The 14,324-nt window shown below is 46.5% G+C and overlaps 1 protein-coding gene across 1 annotated transcript in view; it reads right to left on the bottom strand.

The window, feature by feature from the left end:
* TRPM8 (transient receptor potential cation channel subfamily M member 8) overlaps positions 1-3,697 on the bottom strand; it is a 55,037-nt gene extending 51,340 nt beyond the window's left edge. Inside the window, exons 1-3 of the mRNA XM_036320853.1 lie at positions 3,570-3,697; positions 1,493-1,566; positions 270-426 (exon numbers count right to left, since the gene is read on the bottom strand). Coding sequence (XP_036176746.1) covers positions 270-426; positions 1,493-1,566; positions 3,570-3,686 — 348 coding nt within the window. The 5' untranslated portion in view covers positions 3,687-3,697. The remainder of the gene's footprint in view (positions 1-269; positions 427-1,492; positions 1,567-3,569) is intronic.
* Between the last annotated feature and the right edge of the window lie 10,627 nt (positions 3,698-14,324).

Genomic DNA, 14,324 nt, shown 5'->3' with positions numbered 1-14,324 from the left:
GCAGTGTGCAGACAGGCCTCTGGGTGCGGAGCCGGTCATCATCTGAGGTTCCAAAGGCCTTTCTTGCAAGGCCAACTTTCCAGTTGCACATAATCTAACCATAGCTATTATAGTTTTATAGGGTTTATCTTTCTCTGTGATAGTTTTTGGACTGACCATCCATCTCCCACCTCCATACCATAAGGCAGTTCAAGGTAACTCGAGTAGCCCGACTTTTGTTCCTATATAATTGCTATATTAGCTAGTTAGGGTAGAAAATCATTGCTTACCTTCCCTTTCTTGCCCAGAGTCTCAAACTGAATATCCCCAAAGGCATCAGTCGGAAACTCCTTGGTGTGTTTCTTGTAATTCCATTTCTCGTTCTGGTTGATCTGAGTGCCTTCGATGTGCTGGCTCTGGGCGTAGCCACACTTGCACACATTTTCCCTGAGCGGAATGACATTGATGAGTAAGCTCATACCAATGACCAAAGAGAGACCCTTAGTTTTTCTGATGCTCATCTCCTAATTCACACAAAGTAAGAACACTCATTTATTAAGGACCTTTTATACTCCAAGGCACTATACGAGGTGTTTACGTGTTACCCCATTGAATCCTTACCACACCCATGACGAATACTTTGCTAGTGTTTTAGGATAAGAGATTTCAGTTCAGAAAAGAGAACAATTGGCTCAAGGCCATGCAGGGAGCAGGCAGCCAGGCCAAGGTTGGACTTGGGCTGATTCTAATGCCCCTTCTCTTGCTTGTCCTTACACCCTCCTCTGTTCCTACCTCCGCTCAGCAGAGAGTCAGTGCTTTAATTGTAAACTACAGCAGCAACTCTCGCAGCAGTTAACAGCTAGACTTTTCTTCTTCAGCAGGTAGAAAATGCCGAGGGGAACTAGAGGAGAGGGAGGTGGGACCACATTGTGCACTGGGGTCCATGTGCATCTTCTGTGGGACACATCAGCAGGCAATCCATTTGCTCGCTCGCTCCTTGGCTAGCATCCACGGAGGACCTCCCTCGGGCAGAGCTGCTGGGGGCTGCTCCCAAGGCTTTGGTAACCCAGCCTCGATGCTCCAGCACACGGGAGACTCGCAGTAGATGAACACCCGATTAGAAGGGAAGGCCTGACAGAGAGCCAGTCCGATTGCACGCGTGCACATGCGCAATGTCTCCTGCCAACCACTACAAAATGGCACATGCATGGCCACGGCCTCTGACGGGGAGAGGGGGTCCCGGGTTTATGGGAGTGCTGAAGGGGGCCACAGCCTCTCTTGGGGCCTTTACCAATGATTGCCAAACCTAAAAATATAAGATAAATGATTTTGCTCCAGGGACCAACTTCAAGCTACTTGCCAAATTCTTCCTGCTCATGCACCATTTCTGAGAACTGCAAGACAGAAACAGCTTCAATAATGGACTAGTGATCATTTGTTTGTTTGTTGAAACGGTAGTTAATAATTTACATTCAAACATGGAAGCAAAAATGGAGGGAAAATAGTTGCTTACGTGGCCTTAGAGTCTTTGGTAAAGAAGACACACTCCCTTTTCTTAAAATTTGCTTCAATAAAATTCACCAGTTCCTTTGGAGAAAGAACATTGGACAGCACATTACCAATTTATCCTCCCCCTGCTGTGACTAACGAATACTGAAATGACCTGCGCCTACTTCAAAGGTTCTAAGACTTTTTACTACATATTCATAGCATCCTCATCCATTCATGCTTTTAGAGTGCACAGTGTTTGTAAAAAGAGGCATTTGCTTAAACTTTTATAACTAAATGGAAATTTTTCTAAAAATTACTTGGAGTTATCTTGTAAGAAAGTCATTATATACATATACAAATTATGTTTTTCCATCTCTAAGGCTACCAGGGGCATTTAAGCATTTGTTGATAGTTCGGCATAAGTAATACAGTATTGCAGATTCTAGTCCTCTTATGCTTGCTTTACAAAAGGAGATATATTCCAAAACCTCTGTCCATCCCCCCAGCAACAAGGTGGTATGGTATCTGTGACCTAATTCTGACAAGCAACCAAAAGACTCTGTAAGCCACAAGCTTCCCTTTAATTGTCAGAAGCAAACTTTGGAAACAGATGAAAAATACTTCAAAAAATACCTACACTCCTCAAAGCAGGAGGAGATACTTGCAACATGTATTAATCATGGGATTGGCAAACAGCATATATGAAAAACTATAAATTACTAAGAGTGAGAGAGACAACCGAATGGGAAAGTGGCAAAGACTTGAGCAGGCATCTAGCAAAAGAAGACACACAAACACCCCCTAAATGTGTGAAAAGAAACTCAACCCCACAGCAATGAGGCAAGTCTGAAGGGAGATCACAGTGACATCCCATTGCACATCCACCAGGTCAGAAGCATTAACAAGCGAGGCACACGGAAAGTGGGGGAAGGGCTCGTGCCCTCTGTGGGTGGGTGAGCAGTGGTAGGACCACTCTGGAACACTGTCCACCGCTGCCAGCAAGGCCGCATCCCTAGAAAGAGTCCCTTGTGGGGAGAGAGGGAGGCTTGTCCCGTGAATGACCTGCAAGCTCAGAATGCCTGGCAGTGGGTCGTGGGGTTCAGGGGCTGTCCTGCCATGGGAAGGAGGGGCTGGCAACCCTAACCCACTGCCCTCAGGTCCTGGGCACTGGCAGCTGGAGTTCTCAGACAGTCACACCATGTAGTCCTCCCAAGTCAGGCTGCTGGCACCAACGCCAGTCCTGACTCCTCACTCCAGGGAGGCCATCACCAGATGTGCACCACAAAAGCGGGGAAGGGGGGGGGGGACGGTGGTTTGGGGGGGGAGACAGGGACAGTCCCTCTCCTGGAACAAAGTCCACGGTGCACCCATACCTGAGTCAGCTTCCACCCAGAAAGGTGGAGAGGACAGCACAGCGGAGGCCACCAGTCCCTGTCCTCTGTGTGTTCCTCACAGGCCAGGTGAGACCAGGAGCAACATCTACGAAGGCGCCTGGTGTGGGGAGGGGCAGGGAGCACCCACTTGCTCCTCTGTTTCCCTACAGCTCACTGATGTGACCCAAGGTCAGTCCACGGAACCACAGCCACGAGCCCTGCACGTGGGAGAGAGTCTCCTCCAGCACCCCCACCCGTGCAGGCTCATCCAATAGCAACAACGGGCATGTCTCTGCAACCCGAGGGCCTCATGGCCGCTGGCTGGAGCAGGTGAGAAGCTTTAGCAAGAACAAACCAAGGCCCAGCCTTAGAGTAAAAGAAAAGGACTTAGAATCAAGAATCGTTTCTGAGGTGATCCAACCGGGCTGCAAGTAAGAACACCAAGCACTGAATATTAAGCTGATTATTAAAAGGTTAGCGTGTACATTTTCATCAAAGTCAGTTAAGAAGCACATGATTCAACAGCTCACTAAGGTTACAAAGGAGAGCATGAGAAACAACACAGAAAAGAAATGCTTCTCCATTCAGCAAAAATAACCCACAGGACAAAATACTACATGTTGAGATGTCATTTTCTAAAGAAGGGGCATCGGTCCCCAAAGAATCCTGAGTGTCAAAGTGATGCTTTCTGACAGGAGGGCGGCGGCTGGGCGCCCCCAGACTCACGCTCTCGCTGTAGGACACGTCTGTGCTCCGGGACATGCTGGAGTACAGGGTCCGCGTGCTGTCCAGCGTGCCGTTCCTTCTGCTCCTCATGCTGAGCCTGGCACCCTCGAAAGACATCTGTTCTCCTGTGGAGAATGGGGGTGGGAGGTGCTGAGTTCGGGTCACGGGCAGGAAAACTTTACCACAGCCCATCCCTCTGCCCTCTCCTCCCTACCCTTTGCTGAGTGCCCAGGTTCAGCCCCCCAGCCCCGAGGGGCAATTGCAGCTCTGCCTCTGCTCCTCTCCCTCATCTTCATCCCTGGACCCAGCTTGGGTCTCTGTCCTTTGTCCTTCCGTGGGTCTCTGGTCCCTCCCGCCCAGGGCTGGGGCCTCTTGGGGCTCCCTCTCCTCAGTGTGATGCACATCACAGACCACCACACACTGTGGCTTCAAAATAGCTACTTCCAGGTTCATGGCTTTGGAGTAAAGAGAACTTACAGAAGCAGCTGTAACTAGCAGCTTGTAGCAGCCAGAGGATGGGGCTGTTGGGTCGGGGGAGGAATCCTGGCCCTGACACCCGCAAGTGAAGGGGGAGAAGGACCTTGCAGACAGGGGTCAGGGGGCCTGAGGGCCAGCATGCGCCTTCTGGTCTCCCTGATACTCAAAGTGGCCTGTGGCAATACCCTCCCAGGCTGGGGTGCAGGCTGTACCTGGGCATCACAGAAGCCTCAGCTCCCATAAAGACACCCCAGGGCTGCCCTCTACTCCTCACGCTCAGACCTGCCCCTCCCACTTGGACCCTTTGCCCCTGTCTCCCAAAGCCCATATCCCAGGCCGCACACCAAACCCACCACGTCCCTGTGCTAGCCACAAACACAGTAAACGGGACGTTTCTAGAATGCAGGCATCAGCCATCCTGCACACCCCGTTACCCCAGTCTCTCCTGGCACCCAGCTCCCCAGAGGCCCAGTACCCCGGTGTCACCTCCACCTCCTTCACCCATCCTGCCTCTCCCATGGGCCTGCTCCTCACATGCGCCCCACCTTTCTCATCCTCAGTACCCACCCCCCTCTTCCCAGACCCTCTCCTGGTTATCTCCTGCTCATCTTCTCAGGAATCACTTCTTCAGGGAGGTCTCCTGTGATGCCCAGGCTGGCTCAGGGGCCCGGTGACCTTCTCTCTACCTGCTGTGACCACCTTGATTTGTTTCATGAGCCCTGTGGCCCGTCAGCTTGCTGACGTCAGAGACCAGATGCATCTCGTTTTGCACTACCTTCCCGAGGCTGGCACAGTGCACCTGGTAGCTCTGCACAAATACTTAGTGCGTGATTAATTTAAAGGAATAAATACCCTCACACACCCTCCAAATCCTCCTTTGGTTTGCACACTAATTCCACATCCTCAATATGGAAAGGACTAAGACCCACGCTCAGCCACGTGGTTCCTGAGCTCTTGGCCACATGGGCCTGACTCCTGTGTCCAGATAGCCCACCATCCCAGGCCAGCCTCCGACTCTCCCACCCACGGGGACCGGAAGTTTCTTTAAACCTCCCTGGGAAAGGACAGTCCCAGCTGTTTAAAACAATGATGCTCCTTTTACTTCTCTCCCCAGGCATTTTGAAGAGAGTCCTAGAGTATTAATTGGTGCTGCACATACATTATTGTAAAACCGCAGATCAATCCTGCAGGGTCTTCACTATGATCCCCATACAGCAAACTGCTTCTAAGTAGGGCACCACCCGGCAGGAAATGATTTTATTTGCCTAAAAGGAAGACGCTGCTGTGGGAAAAGGGCAGTTCTGCTTTCTGATCACATTCCAATCAAGTGAGACACAGGAAAGCGTGTAGATGAGCAGCAAGTTGCTGGTCCTGACATTGCCGACACCGGGCATGAGCTTCTGATTGGTTTTCAGAGGCCAAACGGTTTACCTTGACTAATTATAAGCGTAGGCATCCTTTACAAAGTCTTGCTCAAAAGATGGTCGCTGCTGTTATTTATAGTGGGGACAATTGGAAATAACCTAAATTTCCATCAATAGGAGAACATTCCACCCAAAAGAAGTAGGGGGACAGTGCCATGAGCAGGATGCTCTGTAATGAAATGGAAAGATTATGATTTATTATGAATAGGGAGAGATGCAGGAGGCAAGAAATCCTAGTGGTTAAGAGCTCTGGCTTTAGAGAGTGAGTTTGGGTTCAGCCACTAACCCTGTGACCTTGAGTGAGACCATCACCCTCTTGCTTCCTCAGAGAGGAAGAGAGGGAGAGAGATAAAAACATCAATAATGACAGAGAACCATTGATGGGCTGTCTCCTGCATGCCCCCCACGGGATCGAGCCCACAACCCAGGCATGTGCCAAACTAAAGACCCACCCAGAGAAACCCATGTTCTCCCAACAGATTGAGCCACCAGAGGCCTCATTAAAACTCAGATTGCTGGTCTCACCTAAGGTAGCCGGAAGCTGTGGGGTGGACCAAGGACTTTGCGTCTCTAACACGTTCCAGGGGCTGCTGGTACTGCTGGTCAAAGGACTCCAATTAGAGAACCACGGGGCTAAACCAGAAGCTGCAAACAACACCAATGCCTTCCTCATCTCAAGCTTCAATCAAAGGCCTTCAGAACTTGTAACTGAATCTTTGTAAAACACAAGCATGTAATTGACAGGTGCTTACGAGGCAGTTTTGGCTTGGTATTCTTCTCTGATCACAACTTGAATCTATGAACAAGACAATTCATCCTGCCAGCACACGAAACACATCATCATCAGGCCAGGAACAACGTCCTACTGCCAGGAATAAATAACAGCTATGTCTTATGTAAGGCCTACTATGTGCCAGGCACTGTGTGACACTCTTTTGTATCAACTCTCAATCCTCCCACGAGTTCTATGAATTATTATTTTCCTACTGAACCAAATGAGGAAACCAGGGCACAGAGAGGTCAAGTAACTTCCCCCAAGTCACATAGCTGATAAGTAGAGGAGAATAGCATTCAAACCCAAACTGGCTGGCCTGAGAGCACAATCCTTAAACTACTTTGTTCTCTCTAATACAAATACCTCTTTGTGAAGGAATAGATTGTCATTTTTACTATATTAATACACTATCAAAATGTAAATAAAGCGCTAGAAAACTCATTCCGTTGGTTGGGGGCGAAACTGACCCAATGTTATTTTTATTATTGATTTTCATGGATAATTTTAAATAATCCAGAAGTCGCCCTTTCACAACATAATACTCTTGCATCCTCTGAGCTCAATGCAAAAACAAAAAATCAGTCTGCTATGTTACTGTCCTAATACAAGAATGGCATTTGGCATGTTTTTAAAACTGCATTTCAGCTTTAAATCTGGTCGCCATGGTCACACCAGACCTGAGATGCCATTTTCCAACAGGATGTGCAGTCCTACGTCTCTTTATGGTAAAAAAGGAAAAGAAAGAGAAAGAATAAATAACAACGCCTGTGATACTGAACAAGAGAGGAACTGAATCGTTCATGCTCTGATGAGAATGTTCCAAAGGCCCATCCAAACCCCAGGCACCTCCACTCTACTCTCCCTTCAATTATTCATTACAATGGTGAGTGTGACACTTGCAGAGCTTCAGATATAACTGACACCATCCAGAGATACCACCCCGACGCCCACTGCCAGGCGTGCTGCCACGGTGCACGTGGGAGTGGCAGCGACCTGGGAGGGTTGGTGTACACCTGGCCTCCACATGTCATCCACTGCTACAGAACTGAGATTCCTGGTGTCACAGGCATTCTCCTGCTTTTCTAGTTATCTTTCTTTTTGTCGGCCACGTTTTTGGAGTTTGAATAGATGGGTAAAAGCTGAGAAAAAGGAGAAAGCCAATGGAGGCTCCTGAAGTCACTGATCCCAGTGTCTCCTGCCCCAAAGTGTCTCCTCTGAGACAAGAGGTGGAACCCAGCAACAGAAGATGCTTTTAGGTGCTATTTTCTGAGAATCCCCTAGAATAAGGGGAAAGGCAGGGGGTCCCTATGGTACCTGGAACCCTATAATCTTCACAGATGCCATGAATAACATCAATTCTTAGACAAGACAAAAAATAATAATCATGGATAATAACTGTTTCAGACTTTAAAGAATTATAAATTCAAAGTCACAGCTTTAAAATAAAATTATTTACACTCTCAGGATACTCAAACTTCTCTGGTAATAAGTGTATTTGGATTAGCACATAGATAACAGATTTAAGAAATAACCATCCCCTTACGTTCAGCTTAAGAATCCTCACACTGAGAGTCAGTGTTGGCCATAATGGACTCAAAATTAAATAGAAATAAAACCTTTAATTATTCATCCACCTCTTCAGTGTTTCTTGCTCCTAAATAATACAAGTGATGAGCATGCTTCTGAAGCCAAAAAACTGGAAGGAACCACAGTATGTAAAAATAAGTCAAATATACTTTTCCACTTGAATTATCAAAGAATACTGACTATTTGAATGCATTCTTTCTTGACGCTAATTTAGATTTCAACAGTCTTGGTTTACAGGAGACCTGCTTCAGTCTCCTCTCTGTTCCCAGTACTTTCAGGACCTAGAACTGGGTTAGGGAATTTTCTAATAAAGCCCCTTTGAGGAAATTTGTGACTCTGTCAATCGGGGGTGGGGGTTGGGGGTGGGGGGGCTTGTAATTGTATTTTAAATCACTCAAAAATATAACAGAGATTTATCCATTTCTATCTAAATCCAAATGAGTGCTAAAGACATCTGTGAACTAGCATTTACTTCTCCCCACAGCTCTTTGAGAAATTTCCAATTTTGTCTTCCTTTAGCTCCAGATCTTCATAGGAAAACTAAGTGATGCCCTTCTCAGAGACACTAAACTGGCACCAGTTCTACAAGTCCCAGCAAACACAACAGTTACGGAGAGACGAAAAGCAGAGGAGAACATACCAGTGGAGGATCTCAGGTAGGGTTTGCTTTCACTCCAAAGGTCCCACCTCCTGCAGGAGAAACAGGCCTTTATAGCCCGAGCTCCCTGGCCCCGCCTTCCTCTGGGAGGTTCTTTTAAGAGGAGGAGCAGAGAAAACTTCAGCCACTGAAAGAGGACTCTTGGAGCCAGGCTTACAGAAGCAATGTAGCGAGTAAACATGAGCAAGGCATGCATAATTATAAAACATGGTATTTCAAATGCTCGTAAAGTAAAAGCACAAAATTCCCACCCTGGCGTGCCCACAGTATCAGTATTAAAACATATTAAAATTTAATTTCTACAAATTAGTGGCATGTTTTTAAACCACAAATAAAATGGGAAGTGTTCATTATGCAAAGTAATGGCAAGAATAATTAGTAGATTAGAAGCTTTAAATGAGGGAGAAATCTTAAATAGAGGGAATTTAACAAGCATTGGGGGTTTGTTTGTTTGTTTGATTGATTTTGCAGATTTTGTTCACTTTCTCCACACAATCAAATATTCAGCATTGGGCTAGCTAGGCAGGGGTGATGGGGGCGGCATGAAGGCTCAGTGAAGCTAGCTTTATTAATTTAGAGTAATTTCCATGCCCCCTTGAAACTACACTTTGTCTTTGTGAAAACTCCACAAGAGAAACAAAGTAATGATGGCCAGTGGGCGACTTATAGTCATTTTATTTAACTGATGCACCACCATCATCATTGAAGCAATTTTATTATAGTCAATGCTCCTTGGATGTTGGTGATAACTTCTATTATGTCTTAATATATGAAGTCTATGCTATAGACAAGTAGAAATAAGATAGCATATCTGAAAATTGCTTATACAGTGCAAACAAATGCAAAGGGCTTGGGGATTAAACATAATGTGTCAAGGGGAAATTTTGTAAAGGCAGAGGGATTTAGGCAAAATCTAAATGGAGAGATAAGATGCAATTAATTATAGTGGTATATTTAATTCAGGGAGAAAAGCCTTTTGACAAAAAGAAACAAAGAATGTAAAAATAGGGTCACATTATAATGGTGAGTGTGACACTTGCGGAGCTTCAGATATAAATGACACCAAGGGCCAACAGGTAATGAAAACAAACAGATTATAAGGCAATAGGGAAGGGTGGAAACTGTGGAAAATTGGAAATAACAGGTGCTTGACCTGAATAAAGACCCATGTCAGAAGAGATCTAGCCAGAAACTAAAAAAGCTAAAGAGAATCAGATTAAAAAACTAGAGAGAAAAAGTGAAACCTCAAAATTGCCCTTAATGTGGATCCCAGGACTGAAACCTCCCCTACCCCAACAACTTCCAACCTTGCCAATGGATTGGGTGCTCTCTCTCCTAAGCCTGCAGTCTACACAACATCCTTCCAGGTATTTTCAGAAAAAAAAATGGAATTGCAAACCAGAACCTAAAATCTAGTTTGAAACCACCCCTTCCCCGCCCCCCCCCCCCAAAAAAAAGGAAGAACTGGAAAGAGCTAGAAAGCTAGAAAACTATAGAGACTGAAGAACAGAATGCATACTGAAGGGATGCCCTTGTGGAAGGTGATGGAGCAATGACCCTCCGAGGGCAGAAGGAAGCAGGTGGCAGAAGGAGCATGGAGGGGGAAGTGAGAGAACCGGGAGGAGAATGATGCCTTCATTGGATGGAGTACTGTAGAGACATTAATCTTGATTTAAAGCTGTATTCCCAGGGAAAGATTGGAATAGGTTGCAAAACAGGGCATACAATTTCACCTTTGGTCTAAAATATGCCTAGAGAAAGAGATCCAGAGGACAAGGAGGCTGGCTTGGGGATGGAAGCAGAGGGTCAGTGTCGGGAAGCCTCTGAGCTGGGACTGGAGGGGTGTCATGGCACTGCAGAGTAGAATGGAAGGGCCCTGAGCACCAGACTGGGGGCCTCAGAGTTTATTAGATGGGCCATCCCCTATAGGTCCTTGATAGTAACAGGGAGGGTTACACACACACTGAAAGGGACGTGTAGCAGGAAGTGGAGGGTTTGGTGGTGTGGAGGGCAGTCTTCAGGCGGATGCAGCCCTGTGAAGTCTTGGGGAAACCAGTGCTTCTGAGCAACTACTGTACACTTCCTGCGACCATGGCTCAGCCTTGCTGCCTCCCCCATAAGACTGGATCCAGCCCGTTAGGGGCTGAATTGTGCCCCCGCCCCCCCCACACACACACACACACAATTAATATGGTTTAATCCTGACCCTCATGACCTCAGAATGTGACTGCATTTAGAGATAGGTCTTTGTAGAGGTCATCCAGTTAAAATGAGGTCACTGAGGTAGGCTCTGGTCTGATATGACTGGTGACCTTATAAAAAGAGGAGATTAGGCTCTAACCGGTTTGGCTCAGTGGATAGAGCGTCGGCCTGGGGACTAAAGGGTCCCAGGTTCAATTCCAGTCAAGGGCATGTACCTTGGTTTCGGGCACATTCCCAGTGGGGGGTGTGCAGTAGGCAGCTGATCGATGTTTCTCTCTCATCCGATGTTTCCAACTCTCTATCCCTCTACCTTCCTTTCTGTAAAAAAAAATCAATAAAATATATTTTTTAAAATAAAAAAAAAAGAAGAGGAGATTAGGACACAGACACACACAGAGGAATGACCCCGTGAGGACACAGGGAGAAGATGGCCATGTGCACACTAAGGAGAGAGGCCTCACAAGAAAGCAACCCTGCCAACTTGACCTTGGACTTCTAGTCCCAGACTGTGAGAAAATACATTTCTGTTGATTAAGCCTCCAGTCTGTGGTATTTGTTATGGCATCCCTAGTGACTGATACAGCCTCTGAGACCAGGTGTAGTTGTCAACCCCTCCCTTGCGACAGATAGTACCACCACGGATACCCACGGGAAGAGCAGAGAACTGCCGTGGAAGCCTTTGGCACCCCCCAACCTCCCAGACCTGCATCTTCAGCACCGCACAGCTGCGAGGGTCCATCTGAAGAGCAGCAAGATGGGCTTTTACTGTAACTGTCAGAAATATCAGGAGCCAAGGGACCCCATCTGGTCTCGGAGTTAAGTTAATTAAGCTAGTGTAGACTTTTCTCCTTCGTTTTATGACTATTAAACCATCATGTTCTTTGTTTTATCCCAATGTTCATCTCAGTACCAAACTTGTATCAAATTATCATCTGGCCTAAACAAGTTCTATTCAAATGTCTTTAATACATCCTTAAGTCCCATGTGAACAGTCTTTGCTATAAGTAAATACCCTCAGGCAATGGGAGGGCTAGAGATATAGGTAGAGATGTATAGGTGAAGATGTAGATGGATAGGTATAGGTATATAACCTACAGATTTTCCATTTTAGTCAAGATTTAATAAAATCTCCGAATTCCTCTACTGAGGCAAATATGAACTTTTTTTAAAAAGGTTTTTTTTAACTGCTATGTTGTTGCATTACCTTTAAGTGCCAGAAGGTGGTGTCTCTGAGCAAAATCAGTGGCTGCAGTAGAGATTTTTCATGCACCTTACATCCCCCACCCAAGTAGATTTCATAAGTGAATCATGATATTGGCCCAGAGCACGTCTCCAGAGCCTTCTTTGCCCCACTAAGAGAAGCAGAACCTGTCAGCGTGCTCCCTGCTGAATTTTTAGACCCTATTCTCAGCTTTGCTTTCCTGTTTTCTGTGCTGTGAGGAAACACATCACAATTGAATGAACGGGAGATGGATGGTAGTGATGGTTGCACAATAATGTAAATGCATGTAATGCTACTGACCCATACACTAACAATGGATAAGATCACAAATATTAACTTATGTGTATTTTGCCACAATAAAAATAATTCATTAATATGAATGAAACCGCTGTGGGTTTGAGCACCAGCTCTGAGCCTTTGCTAACTGTGAGATCTCAGGCAAACCACCCAACCCCAGCTCCTCCTCAGTCAGATGGGATCCTCAGTCTGATGCCTGTGTCTCAGGCTGTGTCAAAATTGGGGGAGGGGGGATCCTGAAAGGACCAGCCACGGCAGATATTATGTCCTTCCTCCTTCTGACTTCTTTTGTTCCTCTAATTCAGGGTCCATGTGCTTGGGGTTCCCATGGCAGATGACAGCAGGAGAGGAGGCCTTTCCTTCTGTTTCCCAAGCCCCACTGAAATAGTGAGGAGCCCACCCCCATCAATACTGAACCCCACATGTTTCCACCTGCACCTACATTTCAGGGACATGGGTTCGAAATGTTGAACCAGGATCCCTGTGACATCCGAAGAAATGCCATCACTCAGCAGAAACGAGGCAAAATACAGCCTGGAAAGTGAGCTTCCCTGTAGGACAGCTGGCAAGAAATATGGAGAGGGGATGGGACCTAGATGCTACATCTCTCACAAGGTCTTTCCAGGTGAGGTCTTTCCAGTAGTCCACGATCACTCTTTGAATAGCAAGGGCTCAGGAAGAAACAGATTCCTGCCAGCACCATGGTCAGCTCTAAGGCCAGCAGCTATGAGAAAAGTAGGAGCCAATAAAGTGGTCCATCTGGTAAACCCAGGGGCCTTCTCTGCCTAGGGGAAAAGGGCTTCTCTGGATTTGGTGCTCTTCAGATGCCTCCCCAAACCCTGGAACTCTGCTCCTCCTGACAGAATCAGATGAAACTGGCTCCTTAGGCACTTGTCTCTCCTCTGCTCTCAAGTGAGAAGCTCCTGATCCATCCCTGAGTATATGTACCTCAGCATTGGCAGCCTCAACCTGGCCTGCCCTGGGCCACTTGTTTAGACTTCATACCTTCCAAAATCCCCTGAAGGTGACCTCACCAGAGAACTGTGGGGCCTGACACCTCTTTAGAAATCAAGGTTTTACTGAGTGATTTGATAAGTAGGGGCCTGAAACTCTTTTGTTCTCATGGGGAGCCTTCCTCAATTATGCTAGACATAAGGGGTAAATGAAACTCCTCAATGATTTTTCTATGTCAGGCATCCATGTTTCTTTGCATATGAGAACCCACACTGGGACTGAAAACAAGAATAAACAGTAGTTGATACAGACAGAGAGATGGAGATAGAAATAGAGGTAGAGACAGAGATAAAGATGAAGATAATGGAGATGATATAGATGGTGGAGATCATGAAGATGGTGGAGATGGAGATGATGGAGATGGTGATGCCAGATGAGGATATGGATGAGAATGGGGAATGGGAATAGAAGTAGAGAGAGACAGAGATAGAAATGGAGATGTTAGAGATACCAAAGTGACAAGGACCAAGAGTTGCTCAGACTCACAGATCAAGTATTTGATATTCACCAACATAAATGTAAACAATGACAATTTTCCTTATGCATTAATAGTAAATCACTCAGAATAAGACAGAATACTGTAGTCATTAAACACTGAATCTCCAGAAGGTGGGTCTGGATTAAAGTCCCAGCTCCAGGGCAACCTTGGGCAAGGCCCCAACCTCTGTGAGCCTAGTGTCCTCACCTCAAACAATAACACCAGCTGTCAAGCTCTCAGCTCAGGTGCCAGGATGCACAGTAAAGGACCAGTGAGTGTGCCCTGCTCGGGGTTAAACTCCTCGGACCAGGTGCTCAAGGCAATGCATGAACATTTCTTGACACCAAGACAAGCTTCTCAGCCACGTCGATGAGAGAGGAGTTAAAAACAGGGTTTGAGGCTTAAAGTAAATCATTTCAAGGAGCTGAAGAAGAAACAGCATTTTAAAATCTGCAATTGGAATAGACAAAGCAGGGGTGACAGGGTGGGAGTGGAGGGGGGGGGGAGTCTTTTGAGAAAACATTTTGCCCTGACTCCAGCCCAAGAGTGCTCCAGCCCCTGGGTGAGAGAGGGAAGGAGACTGCTTTGCATCTTGAAAATTCACACAGTGGTCAATTTGGC

The sequence above is a fragment of the Myotis myotis genome, unplaced genomic scaffold, assembly GCF_014108235.1.
Source record: "Myotis myotis isolate mMyoMyo1 unplaced genomic scaffold, mMyoMyo1.p scaffold_m19_p_8, whole genome shotgun sequence".
NCBI classification, from domain to species: Eukaryota; Metazoa; Chordata; class Mammalia; order Chiroptera; family Vespertilionidae; genus Myotis; species Myotis myotis.
The sequence above is the reverse complement of the archived record's forward strand: the minus strand, read 5'-3'. Positions and strand labels throughout refer to the sequence as shown.